The sequence below is a fragment of the Sylvia atricapilla genome, chromosome 6, assembly GCF_009819655.1.
Source record: "Sylvia atricapilla isolate bSylAtr1 chromosome 6, bSylAtr1.pri, whole genome shotgun sequence".
Classification (NCBI taxonomy): Eukaryota; Metazoa; Chordata; class Aves; order Passeriformes; family Sylviidae; genus Sylvia; species Sylvia atricapilla.
This window is the reverse complement of record NC_089145.1, coordinates 10,989,889-11,013,237: the sequence shown is the minus strand read 5'-3', so window position 1 is coordinate 11,013,237 and position 23,349 is coordinate 10,989,889. Positions and strand designations below refer to the sequence as shown.

Below are 23,349 nucleotides of genomic sequence, written 5' to 3'. Positions count from 1 at the left end.
TGATGCTGAGTGCCAAAATTAGGCTGTAAATTAAGGGGTTTTTTTTCTTTAGAATATTTCCAGTTATGTGCTGCTTCATCTCAATGGACGTTTTGCTGTCCTGTACTCTCCAGGAGAAGGAAATTGTCACGAGTTTAAGCAGTGGCCAGGTCCAAGTGCTGGCTGCTGCCTCTGTGCCTGTTTACCTGCAGCTCTGTGGGATGGGCACAGGGATAAGGATGAGGCTTCCCTGGCTTTAGTTTGGTCAGGATGACTTCATTCACCCCAGGGGATGTTGGTCTTTTGCTATCACATGTGAGTCTTCGCCTTAGGCGTTTTGGGTGAACACATGCTCGGCATAGGTGGAGCCTTTGAGAAGCACTCTTACATTTTGAGGAGTCGTTAGCAGGCACCTGTGAAGCAAATTGTTTTCCAAAGGGCTTGGCTGAATTTGGATGGGTTTTTACACACACAGATAATCAGGGCAATTCCTCCAGTTTGAGGCCTTCCAATGGCCAGAATGCAAATATTCATGAGGAGGGTGGGACCCATCGTGGTGCTCTTGTAGTTACTCTTTTTTTTGTCTGCATTTTGACTTGTACCTGGTTCTTTGGCCATTCCCGTGATTTGTGCTTCCCGTGATATCTTCCCTAGCTCCTGCAGCCTCTGACAAGTACGTACATAGCGCAGCACCCCGAGCCAGCCTTCCCTTGCCACTCGCTCACTCCTTTTCAGGTGTTGCTGCTGCATCTCTTGCACATCTTTGCAGCTCACCAGCAGTGCTTTTTGCGCAGCATTAATCGGGGGCAGCTTGGTTTTTTACGTCCTCTGTAAGGAAATCAGTGCGCCTGGTAAAGACAGCGGGAACTGGGTAGTTTGTTCCTGTGGCTTCTGTCACAAAAGACCCCAAAAGCTGGGAGGAAGGTTTCTGTTTAGCTTAGGCATCCCTAAGATACACTGTGATCCTAACCGACGGATCCTCTTCTTGAACCCGAGAGTTCAGCTCTGGAGTGCAAATTCCTGTAACTTAACGTGTTCCTAGCTCTTGTTCTGAGCCTGGAGTGAGGAGTCTTTCCACGGACACCATTTCTGGGGAGGAGGGGAAGAACCCTTGTGACCCATCTCGGCACAGTGGGGTTTATGGGGTTTTGCCTGTACCTAAGGGTAACCTGATCTGCTCTTAGTTGTATTTACTTGAGAGAATATGATCTTGCTTCTCTCCCTCTGTGCACCAGGGATCATTGATCAGTTACTCAAAACCAAATTGGGCTAAATTAGTAAATGCTTCCTGTGATTAAGTCTGCTAAAATGTTCTGGCTGGTTTTTAATTGTACAGTGGGATTGTACTTTGCTCTACCAAGATAACGCTTGTTAAATAAATGAAATTTTCAATTTTGAAGGGAATTTACAGTTCCAGCAGGTTTTGCAATTTTCAAGGTTGACATCAGGGTTACACTTAAAACTACATAATGCTTACCTCGGTCTGCATTTTACTGTCTGCAGAATGTTTCCCTCTGTATACACTTGAGCAGAAAGTTGTGTTACCTCCTTAATACTCCTGGACTTCATTTCTGATGACAGATTTTTCTAGAATTGGAAGATAGATCTGTATTTGCAAGTTAGTTGGTTTGCTCATATTTTAAGTGTATTCGTACATAGCTAACATGGTGCTGCACAGAGTTTTGTAGGATGTATTTCCATGTACTGTGTTTCAAGTTCTGTTTGTAATCTGGCTTTGGCAGTCCAGCAATCCTGCCCCTTTAGTTCTGTGTTAAAGCGCTGCCATTAACTGTCATGGCTGATGCTGATACATCTGTAATGTACTTATCAGATTGCTAATTAACTCATAGCCACACGAAACAACCCACTCAAAAATCATGTTTTTGTTGGCAGTAGTGTCATTGGATTTGCAGGATTTGAAGGGGCATGGCCAGGATTCATTTGTTTTGATGATGTAAATAGGAGACTTTTGTGACTGCTTGACAGTTAAAAAGTTAAAACTGCTTGGCATGAAAGTAAAACAACAATAGAAAGAGTGGGTCTTGGTTTCTTTCAGATTTTTGGCCCTTAAGTATTCATCTAATCACCAGATGTTCCCAGTTTTATTTAAAACACCCATGTAAGTGGAGGTTTTATGATTTAAGGGTAAGTAGCCCCATGAAGTGTTTCAGAAATTACCAGTGTATATTTTTTAGTGTAAATAGGCATCACTGCTCATTTCTAGGAGTGGCTTAGATACAGCTGTGACATGTGACTCGATGCCTTCTGCAAACGTATTTTAGCTATATATACACTAGATGGTAAAAACAAACCAAACAAAAGCCAGTAGTTCTAAAAACACACTGATTCATCTGTTAGGTGCTTTAAATCTGTTTCCCCTTATACTTCCAGGGTGAAAATCCATTTGGAATGAAATGCTTTATCTCACTAATGTGCTGTAAAATTACTTTAAGTTTGGGGTTTTTTCATTTTTGTTAATCATGTTCTAAGTTTTTTCAGAAAATCAGCTGACTTGCCGTTCAGCTTTTTTCTGAGTGTGCACATGATGACTAGTTACCCAAACTTTTTTTGATTATTAGAACACAACTTATTTATTAGCAGTCAGTCTGCAATAATGAAATGGGTTGGAGGTTCTTTGGAAAGGAAGGTATGCCTGAGCACTGATAATACAAGTTTGGCCAGGAGGGAAGAAATGTATCCTAACTCTGAACAAGAAATACCACCTCCCCTGAGAGAAATTCCATAGGCTGTTTTGGTAAGGGAGTTCCACAGTTGCATTTGCAGTAGGCAAAGGTATTCCATGCACACAGACCAGCATTCCTAATGATACAGGAGTGTTTCAGGCATGCTTGAATTGGGTGTTTGGGACAGATTATATGGGTGGCCCTTCCTCAAGCCAAACTACTGCTGCTGGGGACTGCTACTGCTAATAATAATAACAACTGAGTCATTAATGTGTTGCTCCTTGACCGGCTGCATTAATATGCCTTTTTTATAGCTAATTAATATAAAAATTTTGGAATCCTGGTGTCTCTACTTCTGCAAACAATGCTGCATGGGTCTCAATGGCTTGTCAGCTTCCATACAGGATTTTTGGGTTTGGCTCTGTCAGAAGACTCCCAAATCTGTTTAAACCTCTGGCTCAGGAAGCCGTGCTGCTGGAGTAGTGCACCCGGGCATGGGACTGGGTGTTTGCTGTGAGATGCTTGTCCCAGAGCTGCAGCAAGAGTTTGATGAGCTCTGTCAGCACTGCTGACAGCTCACATGCTGATGAACTTCTCTGGCCTCCTTTCATTAACCAGTAATTTCTTCTCTAATATATTCAGGAAATGTGTGAAGTTAGAAGTCATTATTTGGGATCAGCCTGACTGTTCTCTACATGTGTAGGACTTGTTGGTGGGTGGATTTCTGAATCTTCTTGTGTTTAAATGCCATACCTTTGAAAATAATAGCAACCTTTGCATTCTCACAGTGTGAAAATATACATACACACAATCTCATTAGTTAGAGAAAGGATTTGTAAAATTTTCTTCGTTTGGACTGGTTAATCCAGTTTTTTTAATATATCTATAAAATGCAAGCATTTATATCAGGAAATACTTCTAACATTCACGATTTGTAGATGGGATTTGCAATATAAACTGTATGGAAATGACTTTTGGGGGGAAAAAGACTGCTGGAACATGACGTAATTTTGTCAGGCTAAATGTGGTTCCCACTGCTCACTCTGAAGTCAGACTGATGTGTGGTTAAGGCAATGATAAATTTCATCTTGTATTTACTTTTCATTTCTGAAGAAACACCAAACACTGTAGTGTGAATTAGTCTTCAATTGCATTATTATTGGGATGTATCTTGTCGGGGGGGTTTCCTCCTGGACTCCAACATATCTCTTGTGGAACAGAAAGGTTGAACTACTATAAAAAGAATAAAAAGGAGCCTTGAGTTTGACTGCTTCAGAGTGTGAATGTTGTGCTTGTGTAGTTGACAGTGCTCTCACTCCTGGTCAGGTTTTTCTCCAGGATCAGACATAGGGCCTGTGGTTTGTCATTCACAACACTTCTTTACCACATAGGAAATTAGAAAGTGATTGTGTGATTTACTGTTAAATTATCTGAATCCAACTGGTGTTACCAGGTTCTGTAGAAGAGGTTTTTGTTCTACATTTCAGCCTTGTTTCCATTTTACACTGTGAATGATTGATGTGGTGTAAGTTGCTGTTTAATTATGTTTTGCCTGTATAAGAAACTGGCGAAAATACAGTAAAAGAACTCAAGATTATGTGAGAAAGCACGTAGCAATTTAGAAGTGCCCAACATTAAGTAGTTGTTACACTTACTCACTGAAAGTTAGACTGCCAACAGCACAAACCCCAAAGCCCCATGTTTCAGTGCAGTAAAGCCCTGGAAAAGGTAAGAGCTGTTGATGAAGAAAGAATCCACATCTACTGAAGTATTTGATCAAAGCACCCACAGGATCTAGATTTAATTTCTGACCCTGTTACAGATTCCTGCTTAATACTGGAAAAGATTATCATCAGGTACACAGGGGAGCAGAAGTAAGATTGTAAAAAGAGTCTTAGTTCTCCTGTGTCTATTTCTGAGCTTAAAGATGACAAATGACTTTATGTAATTAGTGGGGGAAGAAATGCTAAAAATTTTGATTGTCTGAAAAACCTTTGTGTGGAATAGTCAGTTTTCCTGTCTGTCAGACTTTTTTTTGCACTGAGACTTGGAAGCCTGTAACACATACGAATTATCAATTGAAGTGTATTTAATCAGATTGGTAATTGTAGGTACTAATTTTGAGTTTTCATAAATTTGTTACTCAGACTAGTTTTATGAAATTACTGATACTTGCAATCATATCAGTTGTTAAAGACCCTAAGGTATGCAGTATTTAATTCAGAAAAAATTATGTTACACTGCGGACATACTTGAGTTGATTTTGGGATCCAGCTTTGTCAAACATAGAACACAGTTTGCAGAAGTTCCTCAATGAAAGTTTCACTACTGTGAGGCTATGTATTATTTGCCATCTTGCCCTTCTTGATTGGTTTTTATTTGCTGATTTTATAAAAAAGCTTTATAAAATTACAGTGGTTTTGTACATTATTTAGAAGTGTACTAAAAATAAAAGCGATGTTTGCTTTCAAATGAAATAAATGGATATTATTTCAAACTTCTTAGTGCTGTCTGCATGAGGGGAGTGAACAATCACAAGGTTGCTGAATGTCTGGAGTAACTTTTTCCCTGTCATTCTTCCCCAGTTTATTCTGCACATTCTAAGTTGTGTTTTATAACAGTAAGTTTTCTTCCATGACTGCTATTAAAAACTTTCTTCCATTTCCCATTAATCATCCTCTAAGCATCATCTTTGTCTCTCTAAGGAATTTCTGCTGCCGTCACTGCAGGATTTTTTCCTTTGTCCAGCAATACAGTGGTACAGTTATTCTTTAAATGACAAATTCCTGCTATTTTCCAGCCACACTGGGCTCTCATCATGCTCTCCTCTCAGCTGCTGGAGTTCCAAACCCCCTTTCTGCCCCAGAGCAGCCTTGCCCTCTGCCAGCTCTTCCCTTGCTTTGCAGTTGCATGAATCCCACCTGCTGGTTTTGGGTTGCTTGATTCCTAGTTTTTAATGGAGATTCCTGTTTCCAGTTGCTAGATTGGGTTTACATAAAAACCTTCCTTCTAACATTGCATCTTTTCTCCAAAACAAGTGATAGCACCCAGAAAATTCTATTTCTTTGAGTGTTAGTGGAGGGAAAGGTACAGGAGGTGCTCTCTAGATAGGCAACTTGATGAACTCTTCATGACAAATCTTTTGGTTTTAACCATCTTTTTCCCATCTCACATGCCTTTGGTTTCCAGGTGTTGCTAATTTGATGTGTGCCTGATAGTATTTATTTCTGTTCAGATAATTTGCAGGGGGTGGTAGTTTGGTTTGGTTTTTTTAACAAGAGCTTGCAGCTCTGTGTGCTGCTGGATGTCTCTTTCAGGTGTCAGCGTTGGGAGGGTGACTGTCTGTGGTCAGACACTCTTTCCAGTTCACACATTTTCTGTCAATTTTTTTTCTTTTTTTTTTTGCCTCAGGCTGATTTTTTGTGGTAAGTGTTTTAACCATCGAAAAGAATGGTAAGATTTTCTCTGCATGGATACCATAGACATGTTTTGGTGACTAATCGTTTCAGGAATGCAAGATACATTACTGTCCTTGTGAAAGTCTGCCCAAATATCGTCATTGATGTGCCTTTGAAAATTGACAGTTGCAACTTGCCTATGATCTGTGAAGATTTGCAAGAGTTCACAAGGTCAAGTCTCAAGTTTTCACGTCAGTGAGTACTTCGTGACTGAGCCTGTACTTGTCTCTTCTGTGAGACAGCTCTTGAGATGAAGCAGAATCCACGTGTGTCAATCTTGCCGAGCTGCTGTGTAAGCCCCACCCCAGGGTTCCTGGCTTTTCCTAGAAATGGATGCTTTCAGCTGCTTTTAACTAATGAGCTGCAATATTTGAAGTGGGTAAAGGAAATCTCTGCTGGATATTTAGTGACAGAACTCCTGGCAGACAGGAGATTTAATGAAAAAAAGCTTACTGGTGCAAATGCAGAGGAATAAAAGCAATGATGTGAATTAGGGAAAGAAGCTGGTGAGATTCAGATTGAAAAAAAAGATGGAGACAAATTTGATGGAAGCTGAGGATAAAACAGAAGAGAGTGACTGAAGTGGAGGCAAGGAAGGTATTTGAGTTTGATGAAAGCCAGCTGATTTTGAAAAAGCAAAGCAGATTAAAAAAATGTTAGGAGAGTGGATTTGCAGAGTAGATGCAAGGCAATGCTGTTGTAAATGTATGCATTATTGAAATGATTATCAGGGAGCAGGTGGAGTTGGAAGGACTTTCAGAATTTATTTGGTTCAGGCTTCATCAAGGCAAGTCTCATTTGCCTGGGTTTTCCAGGGCTGTGTCAGGTTGCTTTGAACCTCCACAAGGATGGAGAGTCCATGCCCTGTGTTGGCAGTATGTTCCAGTATTTGACTACTCTTACCAAGGTGTACTGTAGTACCATGATCTCTGATAAACTGACCCTTTTCTCTGCAACACAGGCCACTCTACATCTTTCCTACGTCTTTCTGGCCCTGTCTGGCTAGTCAGTGTTCTCCACTGGGGAGAAGGAGGAGAGTCTGCAAGGAAGCAGCACATCCACTTTTGGCTTAGGGTTCTCTTCCCTGCCCAGCAGAGTGACAGAGCAAAGCTGCTGTGTCCCTGCAGAGGGAGTGAAAGGTGGGGCTGGTGTTTGGGAGGACCCCAGTGCTCCAGCCTCTTGTGGGGGATGTGCTTCCAGGTTGGCTCTGAACAGGAACTGTGGACACAGAGGCAGGAAGGGGATAGACAGTGGTGTGGGAACATAAAACAGACCAGCAGCGAGAGAAGACGTGGGGACTAGTTGCAGAAGGAGTTGGTGTGGGCATGGGAGTATTTTACATTATTCTGACAAGAAGGATGGGATTATATCTGCGAAGAGGCGTGTCCTGGAAATTTGGTGTTGTGATAGGACTGAAGAAGAAAATTGGTACTTTAAGGAGAAGGGATGGAGCTGGGGATAAGGAGCTTAGTGTAAGGACAGAGGACTGGGAAAAGGATATGTTGGAAATTGTAATTGAAAGGAGCTAGAATTGGGAGAAACAAACTGCATTGCTGCTGAGTTCTTGTGGGAGACTTTATGATTGTCTAGATCCTCTGGAACAGCAAAGTTGCAGACATTGTTCTGTATGCAGCAGTTGCCTTCAGTTTCTTTTCAGAGTGTGTGTGTGTGTGTGTGTGTTCATAGCCATGCTACAGTAACAAACGCTGGTGAAACAATTGAAATGGTGTTGCTCCTGCTGCCCTAGAGTTTTTCGGGCATTGGTCTTCTTTTCCTTCCGAAGTAGCTACTCATCTCTTCAGCAATTGGTTCTGTGCAGACTCTGAGAGAACTCTGGAGCTGTGCATGGACTGGCACCATCACTGCCACCCAAAGGCGAGAGGAGCCACGAGCTCTGGAGGAAGGCAGATGGTATTTAAGGTGCTGGGGATCTTAAAAGATACTTTGTCTAAGAGAGGGAATATTGATCAAACAGACGTGAGCTGAAAGGCCTTTGAGGTGCAGTCTGCTGGAATTGTTTCACTCTCAAGTCAACACCTGTGGTTACAAAGCCTTTCTTCTCTGCTGTGTGAAATGGTGTAGCAGTTTTGCAGCCTGCTTCCATGAGGTGTCCTGAAAACTGAATGCATGGAAAATGCTGACAATACAGATCTCTGGTAGCAGTCAGAGGACAGTCACTGGCATATCTTACCATGACTATCATACCAGAATTAGTTAATTTAACTTTCTACAAGCTGGCAGTACCTCCAGAAAAGCAGCCCTTGCAAACTGGGCTGGATAAAACTACTTTTGCTGATAGTTTGTTTTTTTTTTTTTTAACTGCAACAGTTATCTTATTTGCTGCATAGTACATGCATGATGGACTGCTTTGCTTCTCTGCCTGCTTAGGCTGACTCTGTAGATACATCACAAATGATTTTTGGTTTGTGAGCAAACTGCTTCTTAGGTAAAACTTTTCTGCCTATTTTGAGATGGAGAGGTGATAAATGAGTAGCAGGAAAAGAAGTTACTTTTCCAGACTCAGTCACGGACATGGCAGAGGAAGAGGTTCAACTCAGTGTCTTTTATATCCTCACACAATTCCTTGTCTCTTAGATTATAGTGTCTAAACAAACTTTACTATTTCATTTTCTTCAGAGACATCTATATAAATGCAATTGAGTCTGGATGGCTAATCCTTTTCTTATGTATTACATCTCTTTTGGAGGCCTTATTTTCTGTAAAAGCTTCTTTTCCTGAAAAGGATGTTGAGAAGAATTACTCATCTTCTCTTGGATCTTAAAAAAATGCCCTCACACCCATTTTTTAATTATATTTTGATTTCGGTCTTAATTGTATCTTTTTGATGCCAGTTGTTCAAGGTTCAAATTCCTTATTGCAAACCAGTATTTTAATTCCCTTAATGTTCCAGAGAGAAATTATGAGGACATGAATGTTGGAAGGCATATTTCTTACAGAATTATGCACTGCTCATTAGTAATGTTTTGGGTTTTTTTGTATGATTGTCAATGTAATATATGAAAAAACTTTCCCGGAGGTATCTTTGCTTTCCACTTCCTTTATTCAGCTGTATCTGTTCCATTAACTGGAAATAAGAAACTTAGCCTGCAGCTCTAGGAAAAAGTCTGGCTCACTATATACACTTGGATGTATTTGGAAAGTACTGCTTGGGTGTAATTTTCAACTACTAAATTAGTGTGGCAGCCTTTTTAAATACTGCAAGCACACAGTATTTCTTGGGCACAAGAAATCTCTGCATTCTTGCCTGCATTTTTTGTAGGCACAACCTTATTTCTTAGTTTTGAGAGAAGTACAATTTTCTCAGTGGTCTTGGAGACTGTAGATGAATTGCTTATTCAAGAGCAGATTTCTGGACTGTAGAGGTAAAAATAGTCAAATATATTTATAAAGGTAATCATAAATAAATTAAACTCTCTAGATTATTCTTCTCAGCCTTGAATTATAAACCAGCAGGTCATAGAACCACACTATGAATAAAAGCTGTGATGTGATCTCCCATATTAAAACATGCCTGAGTGAAAATGTGAGTATGCAAAGGGCCGGCTCTGTGAGATACAGCAGTCACTCCCTGATCACTGTCCTTTTGTCTAATTAACAAATTTTATCATGGGATACTTCATTATTTTAAAGGACAGATTGTTTTGTTTTGTTTCGTTGATTTTTTTGTTTAAACAGAAACCTTTCTGGAAAGTGTAGGGAAATAGTTGAATTGTTCAGTTAGACTTTTGCAGTGTGTCATTGTTTTTAAACCTCTTACTGGCACTGGAGAGATCTTTGATTTATACAGATAAAGCCCTGCCGTTATCATGGGTGACTGTGGGTGAATTGTCAGCTTTATTTCAATTCTGGAGACAAATAGGCATCTTTACCTGTCTTGTCATTACCACCATTATTCTTTGTACATTGGTTACATCATTTATATTTAACTGAAATTTAAATGCAGTTGATGCACTTTATATTAATAACTGCTACCTGAAGTCCTTAACATCTGAGTTAAATGAGGTAGTAATACTTATCTATTTCAGATAACTTTTATTCCTTCCAAGTATTTTCCTGATAAATCAATGATTTTTTGCATCAATTTTATGCAAAGCATAAAATATTTGTAGCAGCTGTATAAAAAATCACATTAAACTGAGATTGCATAGTTCTGGTTCTGTATTCTTTATTTCAATATTTTGGTTTTTGTATACTTTCTTTCCAGGTAGACAATGTTATTAGCTCAGATAAATCGAGACTCTCAGGGAATGACAGAGTTTTCTGGAGGAGGAATGGAGGCTCAGCACGTGACTCTGTGTCTAACAGAAGCTGTAGCTGTGCAAGGTGAACCTTCAGGTTAAAATACCTCTACATTATTATGTCTTTTCTCTTTGAAACTCAGATAAAACACTAAAATTCATGTTTTGTATTCTGAATTCAAAGACTAACAGAAAACAGCTAACTGGGATGGATTAAATTCACTAATTTAATTCTGGGTGGAAATAATCTTTCAGTTAAGATAATAGAAGTTTAAATGTACCAAAAAGATATGAAATATAAAATATGACATTATTCTCTGTATAGTCTTACTGTTTTATACTTTGTAAGTTCAGTTGATATCTAAGTATGCATTAAGCAAGTTGAGTTTTTAAATAGATTAATGAATTGAAATTGGCTTAAACTTGATGTTTCCTGACAGTTTTGTTATGATTTTACATTATTACAAACTCTCTCCTAAATGTGCATTTTAATCTAAATAGTTTTGTGCATATTAATGATAAGCAGTGTTGTACAAAACGAAATTATCAGTGCGAATATGTGTGTCATTATTTCACTGTTGGCTCTGATGATTTAATTCATGGTTCTCCCAAAGCCTCAGCTTTGTAGTTATTTATTCACTGACATTGTAATTTTTTTAGTTAAGGAAAATAACATTTAGCTGTCATGTTTACAGAGCAAAATCTTGAATATATGACCCTACTGTGTGTGCCAGGCTCACAAACCAGAAAGCAAGTAAGAACTACTTGCTCTTCTTATTTGTCAAACCAATATGCATTGAGGGGATGTAATCATTTAGGGGGGTCTTTAAGCTGAGATTTCTAGGGTTCCATGCTGGTGGTAGTGAAGGTGAACTTTTTTCCCTGCTAGATGGTGACAACTTGGAAAACATGGAAGGTGTAAGTTTGCAAGCAGTTACCCTGGCTGATGGCTCCACTGCTTACATACAGCACAATTCTAAAGGTAAGCAGAGAACTGCAGACTGATGGCTCTTGAAGTGATATTCCCCTTTCTAACCCTCTCTTTGCACTGTAAAAGTCAGGCAAAATCTGTACAATGTTTCTGAAGATGCAATTCCAGTGGGAAATTACAGTACTACTATAAAATGAATGTTTTGGTTTTGCTACTAATAAGATGCAAAAATGAAATTTAGAATATAAGTCAAACAAAAGTGAAGAGACCTTTATGGTTCAAACCCAGATATCAACATTCTGCCTAACAGATAGGACAGCAGACTTTTTGTGGCTTTTTAATCCCAGAATTTTAAAAGCTCTGGACAGTCACACTGTGATTTCTATTTACCAAACATTATTTCTTGTTGATATTTATTTATATGTTAATCTAGAAAGTATCAACTGTGTATTAAAACTGTCATGTGTTACACAATTCGAATTCTTAAAAATATTCTGTGTATTTCAGATGGTAAATTAATGGATGGCCAAGTGATTCAATTAGAAGATGGTTCTGCTGCTTATGTTCAACATGTACCTATGCCTAAAAACAGTGAGTGCAACAATACAAGAAATATGTTACAAAATAATGTATTACTGATAAATATTGATATTAAGTAACTAGCAGTCATGATAATAGCTTGATTTCTTATTTTAATGGAAACAGTAATGAAGGCATCTAAGGTGTTTTGTAATCCTGTGTATTTAGTGTTTGACCTTTCCATCTGATGGATTCTCTGGCCTTTTGCTGAAGTGCTGTAATTGTTCCTTCTGAGCAGGGGAGAGCCTGCGTCTGGAAGATGGACAAGCGGTTCAGCTGGAGGATGGAACTACAGCATTTATTCACCACACCTCAAAAGGTAACTCTTTTGTCTAGTGGCATTTATTACATCAGTGTTCAACAGAACTTCAGCAGTATAAAATAGGGTACTCTCTGTAAAAACTGTCATCTCAATGGGATTCCCAGGGTGAATTACTTTTTTTAACTTTGACATCTGAAAATTGTTGAAATGAGTCTGTTTTCAGTTCTTTACTTGGGCCTCACGTAACTGTTATAAATGTAATCAAAGCCAGTGTATTTCACTGTTTATTTAGCCCACGATCACGTTAAAGTGAGAATACACCTTTAGGCAGTAGAGCAGAAAATGTGACAGCTGACAGTCAAAAATGCAAATGTAGTTATTCCAGTTGATAACATAGGTTTCTGCAGAAGATGATTACACTAGTCTTGGAAATAGTACCACTTCTCTAGAAAAAGTGATCAAGTATATATTTTTAGTCTGTTTTTAAACCAGTGCAACAATTAAATTTGACAACCAATGATAGTAAGAGGAAAGAATGTAATATAGATTTTTTTGTTAGAAGTCTTTTTATATTATGAGTTTCTTTTGCATATTTGTATGATTCTCTTCTTAAAGTGTGAGATCTATGAATTCTAAAATCTGAATTAGTGATATCAGTAGATCTCTTATTATTTTCATTTTATTATAAGTGGATTTGAAATGGAAAGCGTATTTCTGTTCCTGATTTCCTTTGTAAATACAGCTAGATCATTATAAATTTTTTTTGGTACTTTTGTAATTGTAGAAATAGAACTATGGGAGGTGTTTTCTTGAAAACAAATTCCTGTGTTATTCATAGTGTTGTTTTTAAGTGTTTCTGTTTCTCATATACTAGTGGTTCTATTTCTTCTGTATTTCATATGTGTGCATGACTTCAGGAGACAGTTCCTGGAGAGCAGTAGTTTCTCTTGTAAGACATTGCTGCTCTTTTCAGAATCCTAACATTTTGTAATATCATTCCTCAGACAGTTATGACCAGAGTGCACTGCAAGCTGTGCAGCTGGAGGATGGAACCACTGCCTACATCCACCACACGGTGCAGATGCCACAGTCAGACACCATTTTGGCCATCCAGGCTGATGGCACAGTGGCAGGACTGCACACAGGAGATGCTGCCATCGACCCAGACACCATCAGTGCTTTGGAGCAATATGCAGCCAAGGTACTCTGCAAAGCATTCTCTCTACCCATCATGTTTTTAAGTACAGCACAACACATCTGGCAGCACAAGCCAATTGTCATTAATCTGAGGCTGAGTCTCAGGTTCCTGGAGGAGAGAACACCAGATTGTCATGACAGTGCTTCACTGTCATGAGCAGCTCTGGGGTGTAGTGTCGCATAAAAAGGAGAAAAGATTGAACATTGAACTGGAGGCAGATTTAGAAAGCCATTTAGACAGCCAGATGATAATCTTCTCTATACTATAGCATTGCAAAGGAGTCTCTTCAATGGACACTGATTGGAAAGAAGGACAAAGTTAAGTTATTCTTGTTCAGGCACTACTGCTGGATTTTTTTTTTTTTTCCTGAATGGGAAGAGTATGGCCTGGTGTAGTGAGCAAGAGTAACATATGGTATGAAGCATAGAAAAGACAATTAGACAGTTACTGAGTTCAGAAAAAAACTTCTTTGATCTATATTTTCAATAGTGAAAATGCAGTAGGATGCACAAAATTCATGTTGTTCACTTTACTGGACTTCTGTAAAGCATGATGTAAGTATGGTAATGGGTGATGCAAGTTCCATGACTCTGTAGTTAAGCAGTGTTCCAGTTGCTGGATAATTGCCATCAGTGCTTGTATTGCTCTGGAAAAAGAGAAAAATATATTTAAATCTGTCCTCTTAATGTCACCGAGAGTTGTCAAAACTTGAAAGGAACAGTCAGGATAATTAAATAGCTTATTCACTATTATTTTCATTATGCTTCTGTCTGTTAGAATTGAAAGATTCTAAGACAGGCATTCAGATTGTGTTGTGATGTTATACTTCAGCATTTAATGAAATAAAAGGTAATTCAATGTCAGTTGAGCTGTAATCACAAGCTTTTACACATTCCATGGGTACTATTTAATTTTGATTAAATCAGTCACAACTTTGCCCTTCTTAACCAGCAGCTATATTAATCATAATTTCTGATAAATTTCTGGTTTGAGAAGGTGAAGAAGAAACAAAAGAAATGCAAATAAATTTGCATTTTCATCCTATTTAGTTCAATATGGGAGTTTTAATTCAATAATGTGTATTTTCTGTAGTGCGCTTGTGTGTTTGTTTAGGAAAAATTGTTTTCTTCAAGCTTTCATCTCAGAACCTTATTCTGAATTGTACTGCTGGAGCCTTTAGGGGGCAGTCAGTAGAAGTGAGTTTTCAAGCACTACACCTGGTTTATGTACAAACCCAAATATTAGCTCAATGGTCAGAACTCTGTATCTCTCTTAAAAGAAGAAATGTGGTTTTGTGGTTCTTCTCCATGCCCATGCACACTTCATAGTGAGGCAAGGTACACTTTGCACAGCTGATGTTACAGACACTTTGAAAAAGGTGCAGGAAGAAATTAAATGCACATGGTAAGTATATGGTAGGATTTTATAAAATTTGAGCAGCCCAAAGAAGAGTACGTTTCAGAACTGGGAAGCATCAGGTGAAACTCATGTGATGGGTTCAAGGAGAACGAAGATACTTTTACAAACAGCTCAAAGTTAAGCACTGCTTGTAGGATATTGTGGACACTAATATGTCCTTGGATTCAAGGAGTAGTAATTAGCTAAATTCATAGAAGAAAAATGTGTTTGTGGCTATTAGGTAGAAACACATGACTCCTGCTTCAGGAAGTTCCTAAACCACAAATTGCTTGGAGGTTGGCAGAATATTATGGGGAATGCATCACTACGTGCTTGGCCTGTTTATTTAGTGTTCTCCAGCAACTGCTACTGGCTGCTGTTGGAAATGAAATGGTGCAGTAGTATGGCCTTTAGTTTGACTCAATGTAGATGTTCTTGTGGGTTTTTTTGAAGGCAGACTAAACCTTTCTTTAGCATAAAAGAGAGTATTTTAGGAGGAGCTCAAAGATCTGCCCTGGAATCTTTCAAGAATTCTTAAAATACTGCAAAAAAGAAGTTAAAAGTTGGGTGTCTTTTTTTTTTTTTTTTTTTTTTTTTTTTTTTTTCAGTTCTTTTAAGGCTTTCTTTTCAAAACTTAAAGGCAAAGGAAAAAAAAAAAGTGGATTAGGAAAGTGGTGGTTCTTCCTTGTTTCCCTGTCCTGTACAACAGACAGAAACAGAAAGATCAGTGGGGTGCCCAAGATCAGTGTAGAATATAAGAGTTCATACAAAAAGATCCAAGCAGACTACCCAGAAGCTCACTGGAAGTGGTGGAACTTTTATTGGTCCTCACTTCTCATTCAGGCATTGTACCACTTTCCACAACATGCAAAGCACATGCAGACTTAACTAGAGTCCTGTAATTTGGGCTGAGTCAATGCCACCATCCTCCCAAAGCAACCAAGGAAAGAAGGTCATTGCTCTCAGTGAAGTCAGAAAAGGTGATGGCAATGAGAAGAGGTTACAACACATACTTTCCTTCCTTAAGCTGCTTTCCTGTGCCATCACAGCTGCTGGCAAAGTACAGTAACTGGGATTTATGCATGCCTCAACACATGCACTCACATTCTGTTTGGATCCTTTGTTTCCAATAGTTGATCAAGTTCTAATTTCATGCCAGCAGTTCTTTTCTCTACCAACAACAGGAAGTTCCAGATGAAGTCATTCAGGTCTTCTTTCCTGCAGGTTCTGCCCCCTTCCTTTAAAAATTCTGAGGGATAAGGTCCCAAAATCGCCATTGTTTCCCTCTGAAAAAACCACCCAAGAATACCTGCTTTCTGACACTCTTTTCAATCTTTTTGTATTGTAAATTTGCCTTTGCTTGGGCACTTTCCTCATTACTGTTTTAGCACAAAGTTCCCTAAAGTATATTGTTCATAATTGTCTAATTTAGAGAGAGAGTATGAAAACCTCCTGTGGGATGAGTTCATGGCAGTCTCCAAGCAAAGAGCTGGGAGCTGGTGCTTTGGGCAACACACAACCACCAGTGTTCTCAGGGGCCTGCTGTGGCCCAGGGGAGGGAGCGTTCCAAACCATTTTAGAGGAGAATAAAATCTCTTACACTAGTCTTAGGTGCATCAGTTTCAGCCTTGAGTATAAAGGATGCAGAGGACTTTGTGAATGCCTGTGCTTAATACAGATACCATTAAGGAATGGGAAACTATCCAAAGTATACTTGAATTTTTTATATAGTGACCAGTAACATCCTGTTCTTTGAGTTGGTACATGTGAGAGAGTTTGGGGTGTTTTTTTAAACTGGGTAATTATGTTTTAATTTAAATAAGAATTTCACATTAACATCTAACAGTCCTTCAAATATTTTTATGAGCTCCTTGGAAACAGCAATACCTTTCTCTTCCTGGAGACTGTCTTTAAAAACAAATCTATGCAGCAATACTCAAGTCCTTGCTTAGTTGTAATTTGACTAGTTCAAATTGAGATGCAACACATTGTCTTAGGTATTTTGATTGAAAAAGCTGTTTTTTGAAAAGTTGTGCTGTTTGAAACAAGTACATTTTGCTTAACAAGGAATGAGAGAGGTATCTTTATTATAAAAGAAGTAAATGTTTGGAATTTCTTTTGTGAGAGCTCAGTATTGTTACTGATTTATTGTAATACTTTTGTCCATTCTTAGTTCTCTCAGTCTTTCCTAGCCTGTTATAAACTTTGCTGTGCTCATTTGGCCTGTTCTGTAATGCAGGTGCTGCAAGTGGTGGTTTTTATGTAGGCTCATGTACTATGGGATAACCATGTTAACCATGTTCCAAGAGGGAGCTAGAGAGCTATGAAATAGCCCCAGGAACTGTCTGTAACCCTCTGTTTCTCAGATTAATAAAAGTAACCTGTAAATGTTTTTTTCCCATTTCAACTTTGTTTTTCAGGTGTCTATTGATGGAAATGACAGTGTTAGTAGCACAGGAATTATAAGTGAAAATGAACAAGATAAAAAAATGCAGGTATGTGCTTAATGCAAAATAATTCAAGATATTTATTTCTTTTGTCTTTTCTGCCCAGCAAGGTGCATGGGAGCCCTGTAGCCATGAATAGGGTTTGCATCTACCCTTCAGAATTTGTAGATTTCAAACTATACAGATAGATTATATCTCACTCTGTACAAGATCCTGTCACAAGAGTTTTAAAAGATCTTCTAATACTTACTGGCTTTCCTGTTAAAAGGTAATTAAAAATTATGGTGTATTTGTAAGATTTTTCAAGCTGACCTGAGTATTTCATCAATAAGAGTGTAAGTATTTCAGAAGTTCTTTTCCAGAGAAGAACCTGGCTTTTGGTAGTATGTAAAAAAGAAAAAAATGCTGTCTCAGTTAATAAATTTCTTCTAGGAGAGACCATTCCAGTCATAGGTCTGGAACTGTTTTCTCTTTAATGACTACTTTGATTCCACTTGCCCTATTAGGGTCCCTGACCTTTACAGCAGGATGTATAAGGAAACAATAGTTAAGAGTGTTGCTCCCAGAAAAATACTTCAATTTCTTCTTCTGCATCCATATTGTTAGTACATAGAAATGTAAAAACCTTTAAATGTGAAAAGATTAATGTAAAAGTTCAAAGGGTAATGGAAAATACAGGTGCAACTTACTAAGTCTCAAGCTTTTTTCCTCTGGGATCCATAAAAATTATGTAAGGAGAATGGTATTTGGCATTATAATATATTTTATTAAAGGAAAAGACAAAAATGTATTCTGCACTTCAAATATACAACTAAAATAATACTAAAACCTCTATATCCTCACATAATCAGATGACAAAATAAAAAATGGATAAGTCATTGAATTGAGAATGGGGCTTCTCTGGGCAAACCTTTCCTCCTTTTTGCTTAATTTAAGAAATAATGAAGTAGACAAGGAGGAAAAATGTCTTCTTCCAAGATCAAAATACATTAACTGTGAAAGGAATAATTATAGGCTCACCTCTCACAGTTAGCTCAATTTTTTTTTTCTATTTTTTACAGGTTAGATCCCACAATATTTAAAGCTGCAGACATTTCACTTTTGCCTGTGTGTCATGACTGTGGAAGGAGAGAATAACTAATACTTGCATTATTTACTGTACTGGACCATGTTCCAGAAAATGAAATTAAGAAATTCAGAGGGTTTGTACACTTGTAGGTTGGAATAGGGATACAACTCCAATGAAAGGCAAAATTCAAGAGAGAGTAAGATAAAAATTTCATTGGTTTTACCTGAAGTAAGGGCCTACTAAGCAAAATTACCTGTAATTAGTATCCACATAAATATTGATTTTGGCCTCAGCCACAAAGCAGACTGAATGGTTTTATCTTATATGGCAACATATGTGCAATATGGAAATGTGCCAATCTTCTGGAGCATTCGATGTTATAAACAAAACAAGATCTGATAAGATAATGAGGCTTAGTCTCAAATTCTGACCCTTATAAAGTGACTACAGTTGGCCTTCAGTTGAAGGGGCCCAAAGCTATCAGTTATGTATGAAAATATAAATCATTCTTATGTCTTGATTTAGGTAGATACCTACTTGTAACTCATTCTGTATTCATGTGTATTAATATAGAATATATAAAATATTATCATATTTAGATGCAGAATTAAATAGGTGCATATTTACAAACTTTTTAAGTCCACAGGGAACAGAACAGATGTCACACTGCTAAGCAGTCACTCAGACTTGCCTGTGGTTAGTTAGGTGTTTCAGAAAAAAAAAAAAAGGCATAAAACCTCTTTGTGATTTCTACATGGGAAAACAAAAGACTCAGTGTGCCCAAATGAGTATCTCACTATTTCCCTTCAAACCTGTCCTACCCATCTGTTCATAATGCACACTTTGGTTATGTGATTCTGCTTTTACGTGTGCAACAGAAAAATCTGATCCGAGATCTTTGTTTTTCTCCTGTGTTACCTCTCTGAGCTCAGGATGCATTTGTGATCTCTTAAAAATAAGGGCTTTTAAATTCTATTAGTTTATTCATGCTATTTAAAAGTATTTTAAATACTCAGTAGCTCTCAGTGAGTTCCACACTACTAGAAAGGTGCTTTCTCTCCAGTTTTTGTATCTATCTTAATATTGATAGGATTATGACTGGTTATTTCCTTGTAGATATCAGCACATTACAGAATTTGTTTTCATTTTCTTTTTAACTTTGGCATACTTGAGCTTTATGGCAGAACTTAGGAAGTATATACATATTTATATGCTGGAACAACAAAGATAATAGTAGTAGGTTTACTGATAGGAAAAAAAAAATAGTGTTTCAGTGCAGGTGCTCAACCAAGTGTATTCTTCATGATCCTTAATGTATTGAAGTGATTTCTGTGATTCATGCTGTCATAGGTTAAACAATACTATCAGTAATGGGCCTCTTGATCCAAGGAGGTTGGTTTTCTCTGTGATTCCAGAGATTTTCTGAAGTGATGGAGTTGAACATTTCAGCTGAATAAAAATTTTGTACTGAACTTTGCTCCTTTAGTCTTAAGAACAGTCTGAAGGTAATGAGTTATTCCATCCTCTCTGAAGAATCTGTAGGAAAGGTGTTAGCAGTCAGTTTTGTGATCTCTCTGCAAGAGGAAATAAAGGTCTGTGTGCTGTTGCAGGGCTGCAGTCTCCCTGGTATGAGGGGGTTGTGGTGGGAGGGCTCAGATGGTTCAAGTGCTGCGGTGATGGATGCTGGCGTGATGGATGCTGGCTGTTTAAAAGGGCCGGGTGGGAACAGCAGGACTGCCCGGGGCTGTGGGATGGGAGATGGCCCAGAGCAGTGTGAGTGCTGAGATGGTGGTGCCTGTCTGCCACAAGGTCATGATCAGCAAGAAGATGAAGCCTTAGTCAGACAACTGGAACAAGGCTTGTGTTCACACGCCCACATCCTCACGAGGAATTTTAACATCCTGGGTATTTGCCAGAAGGGCATCACAGCAGGGCATTCGAGGAGCATTCTGGAGTTCAGGGATGGCAATGGGCAATCAAGAGCAGGTTACTGAGCTGCTGGCAAAGGGAGACACTTTGCAGAGCCTTAGTTGCCAAGAAGAATTAGTTGGGAACGTGAACATTGGGAGCAGACTTCAGGAGTTTCCATCCTTAGAGATACTCAGAACCCATTTGGATATGGCTGTGAGCAACCTGCTGCAGCTGATGCTATTTTATGCTGGGAGTATTGTCTCCTCATCCATCCTGTGAAGTGTTGTTTTGACAGTTTGGAATAGAATTGGATCTGTAACAAAAGGGAGGTGATTGAAAAGACAGACAGTATAAAATAGTTTCGATTGCTTTGCATAGAGTTGTATCGAAGTGCTGATGTTTGGGTTTCTGCCTCTGTGTTCAGTGGGTATGAATGTTTCTTGCATGTCAGTGTATGAAGGAGCCTGTACAAGGGGTTTCAGTTGCCCCCCTGAAGCTGTGCTGTTTATTTTATTGCCAGAAGGGAGAGTAGAACTTAGCTCACAATGCTCCAATTAGCTTGATCAAAATACATGCATGGCAGACCAAATACAAAATGCTTTGCTTCGTTTTCACAAAGTGCTCATTCTAAGGACATTTAATTATTGTTTGGCCTTTCTGTGAACTTGTATTTGAAGGTGGCCTGATTTATAACTAATTTCCCTTAGGAACAGGTCTAGCACCTCAGATACAATCTAACACTTGTCTGTTACTGATTTGGTCATTTTACCACTGTGCTTATATTTTAAATTACTTGTCTTTGTTACTTGACTAATTAATGAAAGCTTTTAAATTTTCTAGGTACAAGTAAATATGTTTTACAGTTTCCATTGTGATTTTCAGTTATTTATTTTTAGTTTATTTATTGAGGATGCAGAAATACATGGCATAGCAAAGAGAAATAAAAGAAACCGGTCAGAATCAGCTCTGGCTTGATAGTAAAATAAAGTGTGTAACTTATCTGATCCATTTTGGTTGCTTTTTTAGTGTGTGGTTGGGGTTTTTAATATTTTTTTCTGTTTCACTTAAGATTGTCTTGCAAGGGCATGGAACAAGGGTGACTGCAAAATCTCAACAGACTGGAGAGAAAGCCTTTCGCTGTGATTATGATGGCTGTGGAAAACTGTACACAACAGCTCACCATCTTAAGGTGATGAGATGTAAAATGTGCATTGCTACTTTATAGATAAGGTTATTTTTTTTAAATAATATGTGGTTAAAAGTAATAGAAATTGAGAGAGAGCCAATTGCAATGGGGCTGTTAGGTCAGATGTTTATTGGATTGATTTTACAGTAATTGGCTGGTGCTCAGCTGAGTTTACTTGGTGTTCTGGGATCATGTTCAGCTGCTGTATTGCCAGCATGTTGAGGTTGTTTGCACCAGCAGTGTCACAGAAATTCTGGAATCCAGCATTCACTTGGTCAACTTTACATGTTTCATGATCACGCAAAAAATCCAGTTTTTGAAATATTTTACTGTCGTAGTACAAAGCGAGACTCTTCAAAACTAATATTCAGAGTGAAAGCTGGAACATCTTCACAGATGGCAACTTCTTAATTCTCTTCCTTTTTTAAAATTAAGTAAAGGAATTACTGAAATAGTAAATGGTATGGGGCTCACAGTCCAGCTGAGGCTGGCACAGTCCCTTGCTGGTGAGGTGACCTCCTCTCAGTGCTGCTTTGTCTCTGACTACAGCAGTCAGTGAGTGGTTGGCTTTATGAGCCACTTGATAAAATGATGTCCTCGCTGTAGATGTTTCATGTAGTATAAGAGCTTCATTGGAAGCATTCAGTGGAGTCAAAAGTCATATAGAGAGTGAGCTCTGAGGCACATTTACCTCCTGTCTTTAATGTAGTGCATGATGGCAACTCTGCATGTATTTACAAAAGTGTTTTGTGCCAAACTGACTGGCTGGATCCGGTTAAACCTTGGAAAGAGACTTCTTTAGTTTTAGGGAAAATGTTGTTACCATATTTCATTATTTTTTCATCAGTGATATAAACAGACACTTCAATGTGAATCTTAGTAAGATAAATAAAATATGTTGGCTTCGAGAATTAACTGTTTCTGTGCCAAAGTAACCAGAGACAACATTTCATTAAGTCACTGTATTGGATGTCAACAGGTGCATGAAAGGTCTCACACAGGAGACAGACCATACCAGTGTGAACATCCTGGATGTGGCAAAGCCTTTGCAACAGGTAATCTTTTGCAGACTAGCTCCTCCTGCTTGTTTGTGTTTGTCTGTGAATAAAGTGAGTTTTTAATACTGCCTTTTTTAACTGCTAAGTTGGTTGGGACAACTGGAAAAAAAATCTTTTTTTTCAGCTAGCATAGCAATAGAAAGGACAAGAGGATTTAACTCTTACTGAAAGGGGAAAGCACTCAACACTTCCTCACTCTTCACCGGTCATCTACAGTCAAACTAAAAATAGGCCTTTCTTACCATTAAACTAGTAGCAAAAGTTAAATGAGGTGATAATTGAAAGCTGAACCTGTAGGTTTGGGGCAGATTCCTGATCTTCTTGTCTAAACTTGAAAGGAGCTTTGATAGAAAATGCTGGTTTAAGTGTTCTTTATTGAATTTGTATCAGAGTGACATCTGCCATGAAATGAGCTCTCCATTTTGTACAGATTACTCTGCTCATAAATGATGCTCTCCCTGAGATTGAATTTGATTGTACAAAATGCAATTATCAGGAATGAAACATGGAGGAAAGTGGAAGAGCAAAACGTGTTTCAAATTTTATTCTTTTATTTGGAATGTTAATTAGTATCATACTTAAAAAAGTTAGGCTCTGTTTTTTTAAATAAGGTATTTTTAAAATAACTTTATCATCTAATACATTTGCTATGCTACAATTACTTTGAATAGAAATGAGCAAAATAAATACTGATGCAAAAAGTCAAAAAGGAAGCAACCACACTTTTAAAGGGCTGCACCTAAGTTTAATTGCATAGTGGTCGTTCCAAACTATGTAACGAAATATTCTCTTCCTTTGCAACAGACTGATGTATGGCTATAAACAGCTGTTTGTTTATAAATACTGGTTTTTTGATCAGAGCCATTGTACTATTGTAGTTCAACAATCTTTGCATTGGACAAAGTTCACTTTAAGTACTGAGTCCTCTTT

The 23,349-nt window shown here is 38.2% G+C and overlaps 1 protein-coding gene across 6 annotated transcripts in view; it reads left to right on the top strand.

Moving 5' to 3' along the window:
* Positions 1-23,349, top strand: part of ZNF143 (zinc finger protein 143) — a 37,168-nt gene that overhangs the window by 1,889 nt on the left and 11,930 nt on the right. For 2 of the 6 annotated variants that reach the window (XM_066320765.1, XM_066320759.1), the window contains exons 2-9: positions 10,347-10,477; positions 11,270-11,362; positions 11,819-11,902; positions 12,129-12,209; positions 13,157-13,353; positions 17,169-17,243; positions 21,245-21,364; positions 22,341-22,416. In XM_066320765.1, coding sequence (XP_066176862.1) covers positions 10,354-10,477; positions 11,270-11,362; positions 11,819-11,902; positions 12,129-12,209; positions 13,157-13,353; positions 17,169-17,243; positions 21,245-21,364; positions 22,341-22,416 — 850 coding nt within the window. In that variant the 5' untranslated portion in view covers positions 10,347-10,353. Of the gene's footprint in view, positions 1-6,031; positions 6,321-7,267; positions 8,164-9,650; positions 9,670-10,346; positions 10,478-11,269; positions 11,363-11,818; positions 11,903-12,128; positions 12,210-13,156; positions 13,354-17,168; positions 17,244-21,244; positions 21,365-22,340; positions 22,417-23,349 lie in introns of those variants that run through there. The other 4 variants (XM_066320760.1, XM_066320761.1, XM_066320762.1 and 1 more) reach the window with 4 other exon arrangements.